This window comes from Dryobates pubescens, chromosome 35, assembly GCF_014839835.1.
Source record: "Dryobates pubescens isolate bDryPub1 chromosome 35, bDryPub1.pri, whole genome shotgun sequence".
NCBI lineage: Eukaryota > Metazoa > Chordata > Aves > Piciformes > Picidae > Dryobates > Dryobates pubescens.
In genome coordinates, this window is record NC_071646.1 from 8,353,437 (window position 1) to 8,367,606 (window position 14,170).

The 14,170-nt window shown below is 65.2% G+C and overlaps 1 protein-coding gene across 1 annotated transcript; it reads left to right on the forward strand.

The window, feature by feature from the left end:
- The first annotated feature begins 1,646 nt into the window (after nucleotides 1-1,646).
- PTPN7 (protein tyrosine phosphatase non-receptor type 7) lies at nucleotides 1,647-13,369 on the forward strand. Its single transcript, XM_054176317.1, has 10 exons — nucleotides 1,647-1,818; nucleotides 3,388-3,511; nucleotides 3,893-4,076; nucleotides 4,962-5,046; nucleotides 5,989-6,065; nucleotides 8,681-8,818; nucleotides 9,978-10,088; nucleotides 10,639-10,796; nucleotides 11,812-11,925; nucleotides 12,397-13,369. Exons 1-10 carry the CDS (start codon nucleotides 1,647-1,649, stop codon nucleotides 12,488-12,490), a joined length of 1,257 nt encoding a protein of 418 aa, XP_054032292.1. The 3' UTR covers nucleotides 12,491-13,369.
- The last annotated feature ends 801 nt before the right edge of the window (nucleotides 13,370-14,170 follow it).

Genomic DNA, 14,170 nt, shown 5'->3' on the forward strand with positions numbered 1-14,170 from the left:
TCCCTTCCTGGGGGTATCTGATAGCTGTCTTGAAGGCGTGATGGCTGGGTCCTTGGGTCATTGTTATAGGCCAGCTGCAGTCCAGTGTTATCACGAAGCAATCGCAAGGTGATTTGCATCCAGGATTGGTACTGTCTGGGCAAGCAGCAAGTGATTTTATCTTTGTTGAGTCACACCAGGAGTTTAGACTCTTACAGGGTCTTAGTGTTGAGGGGGTCCCAAGCCCTTGGAATGGCCATCAAACCTCTGGAATCCCACTGGGCACATCATCCAAACTGGTACCACCCAGGGAGCTTTTGGCCTCCACAGAATAGCTTTTGCAGCTTGATGTTGTTCCTCCTGTTTTGGTGGAAGGTTCTCCAACCCTCTGGGCCAAAATCCAGCTGCCAGAGGCCAGTGGTGCCCTCCGGTCTCTGCTCGCTGTGCCCTGTGCAGAGGAGCAGCAGATGCCCGTGGTGCCACTCGGATACCGCCAGGGTGCCCTGGGCAGCCCAGCTCTGGGGCCTGGAGCTCTGCTTCTCTAACCTTTGTTGGCTGCTAAGCTTTGTGGATGCTCCCTGCACCCTACAAGGTCTGTGGGGGTGCAGCTGACTCCATCCTCCCCATCACAGGCACCTGGCAGCTGGGCAGGGTGTGGGTGAGCACAACTCCTCAGGCCTGATGCACAGTCCAGTGCAGGCCTGCAGAAGCTGTGGCACCCTGGGATCTGCAAGACACAGCTGATGCTGGCCAGGTCCAGCACTAGGCTCTGGAGCTTGGGCCCTCTGACATCCCAGCTCCTGGGTAAAAGGTGGCACTGACAAGGTCTGCCATGGGCCTCCAGTGACAGGTTGCTGTGGCAGCCTGGCACCCCTGTGCATGTATGTTCCTTCAGACACACGATGGAGATGCCCCTCTCCAGCTTGGTGCCCATCAGCGCTGGCACTGCACATCCCAGGGGCAGTCCTGGCCACAGCACTGAGCTGAGCTGGAGGTGGCCCAGGGCAGGGGGTCCCTGGGTCGGTGAGGAGGAGCCAGCAGCGTGGCCCAGGGAGAAGGCACTGGGGCTGTGTGGTCCCTGACGGCTGGTGGGGATGCAGCAGGAGCTGCTGCAGCACGGGGGCGTGGGGGGAGAGGAAGGAAGCCTGCAGTGTCTCTGCCCACAGCCCGGGCAGGCACAAACAGGAAGAGTGGCAGGGCTGAGGCAGCAGCAGGTATCGGGAGGAAGGATGTGCAGTGTCCCAAGGGCAGCCCTGTCCCACCTGGGCCAGACCCCCCAGGGACATTCCTCCCAAAATACACCCCCTTGATGCCCTGCTGGGGAGGGAAGCCCATGGATCTCCTCCCAAGGTGCCCAGGGATCATCCTGGGTGCAGAGGAGTGGCAAGTGGCATCCACAGGGACATGGGTAGGGTGATGGTGTGGCACAAGGACCGAGGTACTTGGGCTGGCACTGAGGGTGTGAGTGCCAGGCCCCGGCTCACCATGCAGCAGGAGGGGGTATGGTGGGTGCACAGCCTGAGTGAGGGGACACGGGCAGGGGGGCAGGGGCTGGAGAACCTCTCCAGGTCCCTGCAGGGCAGGCAGGGGTCCGGTGTTCCCAGGGCAGCACCGCTGCACCCTGCCGCCAGCCTCCTGCCAGAGCCCCGGAGCTGGAGCTCCCCTCCATGCCCCCGGGGCTGACACTGGCACTGGCCACAGCTCGGGGCAGAGGGCACCGAGCACACCCTGCCGGAGCTGCCCGTGGGGGCTCCCCAGGCCGCGGGGCGGGCAGGGCAGTGCCCGCAGGGCCGGGGCTGGGGCCCGGCGCAGGCAGCGGCGGCGGCGTGGCCGTGGCCGGTATGTGTGTGGGCGGCGGGGCGGGGGAGAAGGAGGAGAGGAAGCGGCAGAGGCAGCAGCTCCTTTGATAAGCAGCTTCCTGCACACTTTGGAGCCCTGCTGCCAGACCCACGGCCCGCGGGCTGCTGCCGCCACCGACGGAGCCCACGCCGCGGGGCAGCAGGTAGGCAGCCCCAGAGCCCACCCGTGCCCCCCGCTGGAGAGGGGACCCCTGCCGGGCACTGCCAGGCCCTGGTGCCCACGGGTGGTGGGCATGTGCTCGTTGCCGGGTGGGCCCGGGCAGGGCCAGGATGCTGGGCAGGGTGATGCTCCCTGCAGGTGCCAGCAGCTGGGGCACTTCCTGGGGCTTTCCTGCCTGCCAGGGGCTTGGACTGGGCATCGTCCAGGTGTTGCCTGGCCAGTGTGCAGGGATGGCTGCTGAGGCTGCAGCCTGCTGCACTGCCTGGGCAGGTCTCTCCTGTCTGTGGCTCCTGGGGAGCAGCCTGGCCAGGGGCACCCCAGCAGCTCAGGCCCCTAGGGCACTTAGCACGGGGCATGGGCATGGTGTGCATGGCAGCAGCAGCAGTGCCAGCCCCAGCAGGGAGGTACAGGGAGTATCTCCTGCCACGGCCACCTTCCCAGGTGACACAGCCACGGCAGGGACTTGCTGCTCTGCAGGACCTCCCTGAGCTGATGGGAGCTCCCCCCAGGAGTTCTGACTGCAGCATTCCCTCTCCCTGTGGCTATCTCCTTACAGAGGGAGCTGGGGAGAGAAGCAGCTTGACAGCCCCAGGGTGCTGCCTGCCCCCTGAGGCTCTCTGCCCAGAGGTGAACCAGCACCACCTGGTCTGCCCACCCCTGCCAGGGGCTGTCCCAGGGCTGGTGACAGTTGAGCCCTGGCACCCTCCTGCAGCTGGGCTCAGCCATGAAGATAAAGCAGTTTCCTCTTGACAGTTGCTGAGACCTGTGGGATGGAGGAGTCTGTCCCAGGGCCTCTCCAGGGCTGTGAGGCTGCTGAAGCTGCCTGGTCCCACAGCCGCTCGGGGCAGGAGCCAGCCAGGCTGCTTGTGGTGCCTGCAGCCCACTCTGTGCCCCCTGCTGGATGCTGCTGTGGGCCCTTGCTCCTCACCGCGTCCCCAGGTCACAGCAGGCACGCCGGGGAAGGGCTGGGACCGCACAGCCCTGTGTGCTTCCCATGCAGCTGGAGCGCACCTCGAGCTCCCCCCACAGCAGACCACGCTCCACCAGCACAGGCTCTGTGTCCTCTGCTTGGTGCAGGCAGATGGCTGCTGGTGCCGGGCCCAGGGCAGCCAGAGCCCAGGGTGGCCAGTGGGTGACTGCAGTGCTGCAGGTGCCCCAGCGAGGGGGCATGCTGGGAGCTCTCCCTTGTGCCACTCTCCCAGGTGCAGGGGCTGGGGGTCCTGTTCCTAGGGCAGCTGAAGCTCTCCTGGCTGAGGCAGCCTGTGCTGGGGCTTCCACTGGCCTCAGGCACCTCTCACCTCTGCCTTTTCTTTCCAGCTGCTCCTCATCCCATGGCTCCTTGATTCCCCGAGAGCTGAGGGTCCCCTGTGCCCACTCCCTGTGCCCCAGGACGAGAGCCTCGTGGCTGCCACAGCATGGTACAGGCCTGCTGGGTGTGCTGCAGGGTTCCTAAGGCAGCCATGGAGAAGGCAGACAGGGCCAGCCCGGCTGCCAGGAAGCGCCTGCAGGAGAGGTGAGCACGGCCAGGCACCCCCTGCAGCACAGGCACTGCCCTGGCAGCTGCCTACAGCTCTGTTCAGCCTGGGGCCTTAGGCTCCCCCAGGCTACCTCCCCCAGCCCTGCCAGCCTGCTGCCCCCTGCAGTGCCAGGTCTGACCCTTCCAGCCCAGCCTACCCCCACCCTAGGCACCACTCTTGAGGGCTTCCCCGCCAGGGGCATGAGGGGCAGCTCCCTGCTCCTGTCCTGGGGCTCTGCCTGTCCCTTCTCCTCGTCCTGCTGCCCTCTGCCTCACTCTTACTCGGGGTGCAGTGGCTCTGCCTGATGCCCTGGCAGCATGACCTGTGCTCCTGTCCCCGGGGGCAGGAGGCCACCTGGGGACCCCTTTGCCTGGCAGGAGAGGCTCCAACGTGTCTCTGGTGCTGGACATGAGCTCTCTGGGCAGCGTGGAGCCCATCCAGGCTGTCTGCACGCCCCGGGACGTCACCCTGAGCTTCCTGAGGACATCCAGCCACCTGCTGAGGAGAGAGGAGCTCCAGCAGCGTGCCCAGAGCCTGAGGCAGCTCCAGGAGGAGTTCTCGGTGTGATGCTCCTCTCCTCTTTCCCTCTCTGCCCACGAGGGGGTTGGCATGGGGAGAACCAGCAGGGGAGGGCATCTCTAAGGGAGGCTCCAAGCTGTGCCCCACACTGCTGGCAGCAGGGAAAGTAATGTGGGCCAGCAAACATGGGTGGTGACCTGGGCACCCCCTGGCCGCCCCCTGCCCACTGCACACAAGTCCCTGCTGTGTCCATGGCCTCCCATGCCAAGCTGTGCCTCCAGGGTGGGCTCTGGAAGGTTTCCCTCCACATCCAGGGGAAGGACAGAACTTGCCCTGGGAGCTGACAGCCCTGCGGTGCTGCCGGGTCCCCAGTGCAGCCTTGCACTACCTGGAGGAGAGCAGTGCCACAGGGGGGGCACAGGCAGCGGGGGGGGGGCACAGGAGGCGGGGGGGTACAGGAGGCAGGGGGTCACTGGCAGCGGGGGGGCACAGGCAGCGGGGGGGGGCACAGGAGGCGGGGGGGTACAGGAGGCAGGGGGTCACTGGCAGTGGGGGGGCACAGGAGGCGGGGGGCACAGGCAGCGGGGGGGCACAGGAGGCAGGGGGCACTGGCAGCAAGGGGCCACAGGCAGCAGGGGGGGCACAGGAGGCAGGGGGGCACTGGCAGCAAGGGGCCACAGGCAGCAGGGGGGGCACAGAAGGTAGGGGGGGCACTGGCAGTGGGGGGGCACAGGCAGCAGGGGGGGCACAGGAGGCAGGGGTGCACTGGCAGTGGGGGTCCACAGGCAGCAGGGGGGGCACAGGAGGCAGGGGTGCACTGGCAGTGGGGGTCCACAGGCAGCAGGGGGGGCACAGGAGGCAGGGGTGCACTGGCAGTGGGGGGGCACGGGCAGCGGGGGGTCCCTAACAGCCTTCTCTCCCCTGCAGAACATTCCCCCCAACTTCGCCAGCCCTGAGGAGCTGCAGGTCCCTGGGCACGCTGCCAAGGACAGATACAGAAGCATCCTGCCCAGTATGTGCCACTCTGCCCTGCGCCTCCCGGCTGCCACCGGCAGTGCCCCGGCAGGGCGAGGGCTGCATCTGGGCGGGGTGTGGGAGAGAGGCCACTCAGAGCAGCCCTGGCCCTGAGCTGGGCACCCCTGGCTGCTTCTGGTGCCCCTGCCACGCCTGTTGCTGCTCTCCATGCCGCGGCAGCTGGGCGCTGCGCCGCAGGGGCTGCAGGCTGGGCGCTCCGGGGGAGAGCCCTGGGGCTGTGTTCCCAGGGGCTGCAGCAGGGACAGCTCAGCCTGGGCTGCTCCCTGCCGCCTGGGGGCCTCGCACATCCCAAGGGCCTGCTGCTGGCTGAGTGCAGCCTGGGCGTTGCAGGGGGCTTGGCCGGGCTCTGGCTGGGCTCTGAGGGAAGGCCCTGGGGGGTCCTGAGTTGCCACAGCTGAGGCACAGGCAGGTGTGGGCATGGCTGGCTGCACCCTGCCCTGGTAACCGAGGGTGAATGGGGCATGGGGCTTGGGCGCAGACAGCCCTGAGCATGGCATGGAGCTGGAGGACTCAGCCCCCAGCCTCTGGAGCTAAGGCAGGGGCAGGGCCAGGGGCAGGGCCAGGGGCAGGGGCAGGGCCAGGGGCAGGGGCAGGGCCAGGCCCGGGGCAGAGCCAGGCCCGGGGCAGGGGCAGGCTCGGGGCAGTGGCAGTGCCAGGATTAGGTCAGTGCCAGGCCTGGGGCAGTGCCAGGCTCGGGGCAGTGCCAGGCCCGGGGCAGGGCCAGGCTCGGGGCAGTAGCAGTGCCAGGCTGGGGGCAGTGCCAGGCCTGGGGCAGTGGCAGGCCCGGGGCAGGGGCAGGCTCAGGGCAGTGCCAGGCCTGGGGCAGGGGCAGGCCCGGGGCAGTGCCAGGCTGGGGGCAGGGGCAATGCCAGGCTGGGGGCAGTGCCAGGCTGGGGGCAGTGCCTGCCGTGTCTTTCAGATCCCGAGAGCCGAGTCTGCCTCCGGAGGGCAGGGCGCCAGGAGGAAGGCAGCTACATAAATGCCAACTACATCACGGTGAGTGCTGTGCCCTCTCACCGCCAGCTGCCTGCCGGGGTGGGCAGAGTGCAAGCTCCTCAGTGCTGCAGGTGCCACACTGGGCCCCCACGGCGGGCACCGGCTGTCGGCTGCCGTGCCGTGCGTGCCCCGGGGCAGCGCCCTCTGCCGGCAGCTCCTCTGGGCTGCAGCAGGGCAGAGTTGCTCTCCCTGCGGGGGGATGGCCTGAGGGGGCTCTCCTCAGCTCCCGTGGCTTGGGCTCCTTGGCAGCGGCTTCTGCATCTCCTCCTCACGCCCCAGGCTGTTGTCTGGCCCCAGAGACCATCGCAGCCTGGTGCTGCCCAGCCCTTGCACATGCAGGGGTTGGCTCTCAGGAGGTTGCTGGGTTAGGCTTAGCTGCCAAAGGGGAGGACTTGGCCTATCCTTGGCACCCAGTCAGGTCCCTTTCTAGGGCCTGAAAAGTCCCTAACCCAAGGGCAGGGGACTGTGATCATCACCCTGCTGTGCTAACGAGGAACCTTCCAGGCTGCAGCCTCACTTGTGCTGAGCCCTGTGCTGCCCTGAAACAGGCTCCTCTGCCAGCCAGCTGCCAGCTCTGCCTGCCTGCAAGGTTTCTTTCTGAGCCATTCACTGCATTTCAGCATCCTTCTGCTTGGGACAGGCCAGAGGTGCTGGGAGGCAGAGCTGTGCCAGCAGCCACTCTGGGTGCATGGCAGTGAGCAGAGCCTGGGAATGTGGGACTTGGACAAGAAGCCCAGCAAAGTGCCCTCTGGTGTCCCAGAAGGTGGTCTGAAGGGGCAGGTTGGAGCTGGAGGGCATTTAGCAGCAGCATTTACTTTCTGGTGGTGCTCCTGGGTGTGCTCTAGTGAGCCAGCAGCAGGGTGAGGTGCCAGCAGCAGGGTGAGGTGCCAGCAGCAGGGTGAGGTGCCAGCATCCTGCAGCCAGCCTTGAGGGCTGATGTTGGGCACAGCAGCACCATGCCTAAAGCTGCTGGGAGGCTTGAGGGTCCAAAGGAGGCTCTGAGCGTGGCTAGCAGGGGACTACTGCCAGAGCAGCTTCACATCATGGAACCACAGAGCTGTCAGGGCTGGAAGAGACCTCAAGGCTCAGCCAGCTCCAACCCCTGCCATGGGCAGGGACACCTCACACCACAGCAGGTTGCTCACAGCCACCTCCAGCCTGGCTTCAAACACCTGCAGGGATAAGGCTGCCACCACCTGTGCCAGGCTCTCACCACCCTCCTGGGCAACAACTTCTTCCTGATGTCTAATCTCAATCTCCCCACTTCTAGTTCTGCTCCATCTCCCCCAGTCCTATCCCTCCCTGACACCCTCCAAAGTCCCTCCCCAGCTTCCCTGGAGCCCCCTGCAGATCCTGGAAGGCCACAATGAGGTCTCCTGGGAGCCTTCTCCTCTCCAGCCTGCACAGCAGAGCAGCTCCAGCCCTCTGCTCCTCCTCGTGGCCCTGCTCTGGACACCTTCCAGCACCTCCATCAGGTGTGCACAGGCATCAGGACATACATCAGCAGCTGGCACCCTGCCTGTCTCACACCAGTGCCGACAGCAATGCACAGTCACAGCTCACCCCCTCCTCACCCCCTGCCTCACCCCCTCCTCACCCCTGCTTCACTCCTTCCTCACCACTTCTGTGCAGCTGGCATCCCCTGACCCTTCCTCCCACTCACCTCTCCAAGGGTGGCAGAGTGCTGGAGTTTGTGGACACCTCAGCCAATTACAACCCAGCTGCTTCTGGCACCCTTGAGAGTCACAGCCAGGCTGGAAGAGCTCTGCAGGTGTTTGCTCACATCAGACTCCACCTGGGGCTGAATCTTTCCCTGCTGAATCTATCCCAGGAAATGTTCTTGAGCATGAGGAGTGAGCAGGGGGAAATCTCGAGCACTGGGTTCAGTTTTGGGCCCCTCACTCCAAGAAGGACATTGAGGAACTGGAGCAGGGCCAGAGAAGGGCAAGGAAGGTGGGGAAGGGTCTGGAGAAGAGGGCTGGGGAGGAGCAGCTGAGGGAGCTGGGGGGGTTGAGCCTGGAGCAGAGGAGGCTGAGGGAGACCTCATTGCTCTCTGCAGCTCCCTGAGAGGAGGCTGGAGCCGGGGAGGGAGTGGGGGGTGTTGGGCTCTTCTGCCTAGTAACAAGAGACAGGGTGAGAGGAGGTGGTCCCAAGTCACCCCAGGGGAGGCTTAGGTTGGAGATGAGAAGAAACTTCTTCATTGAAAGGGTTCTGAAAGCCTGGCACAGGTGGTTGAATGCCCATCCCTGGAAGCATCAGACGCAGAGGTGGTGCTGAGGGATGTTGGTTAGCACCAGACTTGGTGGAGTAAAGAAGAGTTGGACTGGATGAGCTGAAAGCCTTTTCCAACCCCAGTGATTCCATGGCCACTGACCTGGGGATCCTTGCTAGGGTGCACAGGAGTTGCTTCCTGGGCTTGCTCCCGGACTGTGGGAGCAGGAGGGTGGGGAGGAGGTCTGGCAGCCCCTGCTCAGCTCTGTGCAAGCCTTTCAAGGACAGGTTAGTAGGCTGCAGCCTGCCCGGCCCAGCCTCGCAGCTGCAGAGGCAGGAGAGCTCCAGGAGGGCCGGCGCGGCCTGCGGGTGCCCTCACTGACGCTGGATGCTGTGCCGGGCAGGGCTTTGCAGGGCGCCCCCGGGAGTACATTGCCACCCAGGGCCCCATGCTGAACACCGTGGCAGACTTCTGGGAGATGGTGTGGCAGGAGGAGGTGCCTCTGATCGTCATGATCACCAAGCTGCAGGAGCGCAAGGAGGTACCGGTGCCCCTGCCCCGGGCGTGCCCCTGCATGGGCGTGCCCCTGCCTGGGCGTGCCCCTGCCCCGGGCGTGCCCCTGCCTGGGCGTGCCCCTGCCTGGGCGTGCCCCTGCCCCGGCCGTGCCCCTGCCCTGGGCGTGCCCCTGCCTGGGCGTGCCCCTGCCCCGGCCGTGCCCCTGCCCTGGGTGTGCCCCTGCCCTGGGCGTGCCCCTGCCCCGGGCGTGCCCCTGCCCGGGCGTGCCCCTGCCCCGGGTGTGCCCCTGCCCGGGCGTGCCCCTGCCCCGGGCGTGCCCCTGCCCCGGGTGTGCCCCTGCCCGGGCGTGCCCCTGCCCCGGGTGTGCCCCTGCCTGGGCGTGCCCCTGCCCTGGGTGTGCCCCTGCCCTGGGCGTGCCCCTGCCCCGGGCGTGCCCCTGCCTGGGCGTGCCCCTGCCCCGGCCATGCCCCTGCCCTGGTGTGCCCCTGCCCAGTGGTGCCCGCGCCAGCACCAGCCTGCGTGGGGCGCTGAAGGCAGCCATGGGTTCTGAGGGCAGGGCTGGGGGTCAGGCGCTGCCTGCTGTCTCTGCTGTGCCCTCGGGGGCAGCCCTGCTCCATCACAGCTGGAGAAGGACTCCAGAGCTGCAGCCTCGGTCCCTCCTCACGCGACCCTCCCTGCCCCAGGGCTGTTGCCGGCGGGGTGACAGGATCCAGAGATCAGGGCAGTGCCTGGGAGAGGCAGTAGTGTCCCCCTGGCCCCAAGCGGTCTGCCCTCTGTGGTGGCCACCCTGTGCCTTGGCTGGCATCCCTGGCATCCAAGCAGCACCTGGTGGCATTCACCCTCTGGCCTGGTCACCTCCTTCTTCCCTCTGTCCCTGGCTGCTGCCGCCTCCCTGTGCCCTCCGCCAGCAGGCTGGGTCTGGCAGGACGGGGACTGGCCTGGCACAGCTCCCGTAGGGCTGGGGAGCCACGTGGCAGGGTGTGGAAGAGGGTGCAGGGGGAACAGATGTGGGGAGAGGGATCTGTCCCTTCCTTAGCTTCCCCTCTCCATCACTCCACACACTTCCCCCCCACCCCCGTCCCCCAGTGCTGTCCTTTCCAAGAGCCCTAAGCAAGGGACAGCTCTGACCTCCAGTGGCTGCCTCCAGCTCCTGCGCAGCCACAGGCTCCGGCTTCTCCTTTCAGAAGTGTGTCCACTACTGGCCCGAGAAGGAGGGCACCTACGGCCCCTTCCTCATCTGCGTGCGGGGGGTGAGCCAGTGCCTGGAGTACGTGGTGCGGGATCTGTCCATCCAGGTGAGCCCAAGCTGCGCCCCGGGGCAGGGGCTGGCAGTGCCCTGCCCCCCGGGCTCTCTGCTGGGACGGCAGTGCTGTGTGACAGCAGAGCAGGGGGTATGGATCAGAGCTTTGGGTCTTATAAGCCCCTGCCAGGGGAGGGCTCTGCAGGGCTTCTGCCTCCCAAAGGAGGCTGAGGGAGCAGGACCCAGCCCTGGGGCACTGAGGAGAGGTCAGCTGGGCACAGCTTCTGCTCCAGCCCCTGTTGTTGGCACTGTGCTTTCTGCCTGTCCCTGTGGGCTCTCTGTAGTCACCCTGGGCTGACACTGGCCAAAAGGATCTTGCTGGTTTCGCCCAGACTGTGGGGACAGGACTGGGACACTGCAGCTGTTCCCATCTTCTGAGCTGGGGCACTGCCCAGTGCCCCTGGCCCGGGGGTCTGTCCTGGAAGAAGGTTTGGAAGGGAAGCAGATGAGATGGGAAGAAGCTGCCCAGCCTCTGCCTGTGCTGGACTCCATGGCTGGAGGCCAAGATCCCACAGCCTGGTTCTGTCTCTTGTGTGCTGGCACAGCTCGCAGGTGAACGCCGGCAGCTCAAGCACATCATCTTCCCCTCCTGGCCTGACCAGCAGACACCTGAGTCAGCCAGGGCCCTGCTGCACCTGGTGGCCAAGGTGGAGGAGACTCTGCAGGCTGCAGTGAGCCCAGGGCCCATTGTGGTGCACTGCAGGTAAGAGCTTCCTCCTCTCCTGAGGCTCTCTGTGCTCCTCGCCTCGGGCTGAGTCTGCAGATGCCAGAGCAGAAATCCTGCTTCTGAATGCTGTGTGGTGCAGAAATCCCAGGGCACAGGATGCCTGTTGCAGAGCTGCTGGAGCAGCAGCTCCTGTCCTGGCAGCAGCCTGATGCTTTAGCATGGGGCATCCTGCCCTGCAGAGATCTGCTCTGCACCTGGGGCTGTGGTGGAGCAGGAGAGGTCTGCAGAGCCAGCACCCCTCCAGCAGAGCCAGAACCCCTCCAGGAGAGCCAGAACCCCTCCAGCAGAGCCAGAACCCCTCCAGCAGAGCCAGCACCCCTCCAGCAGTGCCAGCACCCCTCCAGCAGAGCCAGCACCCCTCCAGCAGTGCCAGCACCCCTCCAGCAGAGCTAGCACCCCTCCAGCAGTGCCAGCACCCCTCCAGCAGAGCCAGCACCCCTCCAGCAGTGCCAGCACCCCTCCAGCAGAGCCTCTGCAGATCCACAGCTCAGGCTCCTGCTGCCTCTGCTGCTCAACATGGCTGCAGCTTGCCTGGGAGCCTCTTTCCCAAGGCCTTTGCATATTTTCTCTCACTGCTGAAGTGAGTCTGGGGCTGTGGAGAGGAGCACTCGGCTGTCCCTGTGCCACACATGTGCCACTCAGTGCTGCAGGCTGGCAGCCCCAGTGCAGGGCACTTGGTGCCTGGGGTCAGAGCATACCTGGGAGCAGAGGTGGAAGGGCTGCAGGGCCCCCTGCATTGCACAGGGCCAGGGGGCACAGACTGAGCGGCTTCTGCCGGGCCACGCACCCTGGCAAGGTGCCCTTGCCGCGGCAGAGTGACTCCAGCCCACGTCTGTTGGTGCCTGGCTAAGACACTTGGCCTGGCAGTTGGGACTGGACCTCCAGCATCCCTCTGGGGATGATGGCAGCAAAGCAGTCCAGGAGCGTGTCAGCTTGAAGAGGCCCAGGCCCAGCCTGGGGCGGTGCCAGGGCTCAGGTGTGGCTTCCCCAGCGCGGGCATCGGCAGGACCGGCTGCTTCATCGCCACCAGGATCGGCTGCCAGCAGCTGAGGGCCCAGGGCCAGGTGGACGTCCTGGGCATCGTGTGCCACCTGCGCATCGACAGGTTGGTGCTGGGGGGGCTGAGTGCCACGAGGGCCATGGGCGCAGCTGGGGATGGAAACCCTCGGGGCTGCTGGAGGATGCAGATGAGCTGGCGCCAGGGGCTGCTGGGCTGGGGCTGCTGTCAGGGCTGCTGTGGCCCTGGGGAGCTGAGGATGTGAGGGAGAGCAGCTCTGGACCTGGCAGCTGCTCTGCTCTGTCCAGCTCGGCCACGGAATCACAGCCCCTGGGTTCTGCCACTTCCCAAGGAGTAAAGGGAAAAGCTGGGAGCCAGGAGCCACATCTGTTGCTAATCTGCATTTGGAACAGCCCAGCAGAGCCCCGGGGCCCAGGGTCTCCTGGGGCAGTCCTGGTGCCTGTGCCAGAGGTACCTGGAGGTGGTGGTGAAGCAGGAATACTTCTGCCCGGGGGAGGGAGCTGGGGACGGGGTTGCAGCTTCAGTGAGGTGTGAGTGGGCTCTGCCTTTCCCTTGCAGGGGTGGAATGATCCAGACCAGTGAGCAGTACCAGTTTCTCCATCACACACTTGCTCTCTATGCTTCCCAGCTGCCAGAGCAGGGAGGCCACTAGTGCAGGGCTCCCACTGGGCTGCCAGCTCCCCACTCTGACCTCTCCTGCACCAGCCTTGGGGATACCTCCACCAAAACCCTTCCTGCTGCTGTCAGGCCACGGAGCAGCAACATCAGCATCTCCCAGGATGAGCACAGCTGAGCAAACCCTGGGCACTGTGGCCTTGTGATCCTGGGGACAGCCAAGGTTTAGAGGCTCCAGGTGGATCCAGTGGTGCTCACAGTGGCTCCTGCTGCTGGCTCGGGGCAGACTTCACCACAGAAGGAAGCTTTGGCTTGCAGAAGCTGCAGTGCTTTCTCCTCAAGCAGAGCAAAGCTGGGGGAAGGAGCTGAAGCTGGGTGAGCACTGGGAGCAGGTTTTGCCTTTCAGCTGTACAAGAAGGTTCACCCTGATGGACGCAGAACTGCTGCACTTACACTGCAAGCAAACAGCCTCCTGACCACAGCAGCCCTGGGCAGGGCTGGGCTTGCCCCACACCAGCCACCAAGCTCCTCTGGCTAAAGATACACCTTGGGGATCTGGTCCAAGAGATACACAGTTGGTTGCTTTCATCATGTAGTTTGCTCTCCTCTCCCAACACCTCCCCAGCAGGCTGGAGGCAGGGCAGACTCCTCAGGGTGTCTGCAGCTTTGCAGGCAGTGTGGCCCTGTGGCCTCTGCCCCAGCGAGGAGGGAGGATAACCTCCTGCTCCTTTGCTGAAATCAAAGCAAAAGCATTGTTGGGGTTTGTTGGGTTGGGGTCTTGGCTTTTTTCACTGACAAACTGGGGGGAGAGGAAGAAGAGGGAGAAGCATTTTAGCACAAAGCATGGAGATGGAAACCTTCTGTAAAATACCTTTAAGCCATTCAAAAGTGGCCTCCATCTGCTGGGCACTGCGCAGCCTCCTGGGCACTGAGTGCTGCTGCGGAGCTGGGGCTGCCTGGCCTGTGCCTGCCGCGCCCACAGGCTCTGCCGTGGCCCCCTGTGGGTGAGACCCCAGCCAAAAAGGGTCATTCCTCCTGCTGAGGGAGCCTGAGCTTGCCCCAGCTCCCTGAGCGTGCCCAGCCCAGGGCTGTGCCATGGGTGCCCCTCCAGCACTCTGTGCCCGCCCAGCGCCTCCGAGCAGCTGCCCGGTGGCCTGGCCCTGGTGCCTGCTGGCTCTGCAGCTCTCCTGGGAGGACAAAGGGTTGAATTAAAAGAGCAATTTCATCCTTAACTCTGCATTTCTCCTGACTTGGCATCAGGCCAGGAGGGGCAGTCCTCAGGCCCATGGCATTGCCCCTCAGTGTGCCACCAGCACACTGATCCTCTCCTTCCTCCTCTCCTACCCCTTGCACTTCCTCTCAGTAGAAGCAGGGAGTGATTGGCAGCCTTGGCCAGGGCTGGGGAGTGAGCCAGCTCCAGCTTCTCCTCCCTCAGCAGTCTGGGCATAGGTAGAAACCCCTTGGAGGCCAGATTCCCCACTGCAAAAGTACCCAGCGTGCCAGGCAGTGTCCTGTACTGCTGAGCCCTGCCACCCCCCAGCAATGCCTGTCCTGTGTCTGCACACTCTGGGCAGGGCACACTCTGGGCAGGGCACTTGCTGTAGCAGAGTCAATCAAGCAGCTGCTCCCTACAAGGAGCAGATCCCTTTGGAGAAAGATCTCAGAGACAGAAGAGTGGCAGACAGTAGGAGACCCTCTGCTAGCACAGCTCTGTCCC

What these genes read in the sequence shown, in the direction of transcription:
- PTPN7 (XM_054176317.1), top strand. Translation starts at nt 1,647, where the DNA reads ATGCCCCCGGGGCTGACACTGGCACTGGCCACAGCTCGGGGCAGAGGG. An exon ending in AGCTCCAGGAGGAGTTCTCG is followed by an intron (nt 4,077 to 4,961) that starts GTGTGATGCTCC and finishes TCTCCCCTGCAG; the next exon opens with AACATTCCCCCCAACTTCGC. An exon ending in TGCGGGATCTGTCCATCCAG is followed by an intron (nt 10,089 to 10,638) that starts GTGAGCCCAAGC and finishes GTGCTGGCACAG; the next exon opens with CTCGCAGGTGAACGCCGGCA.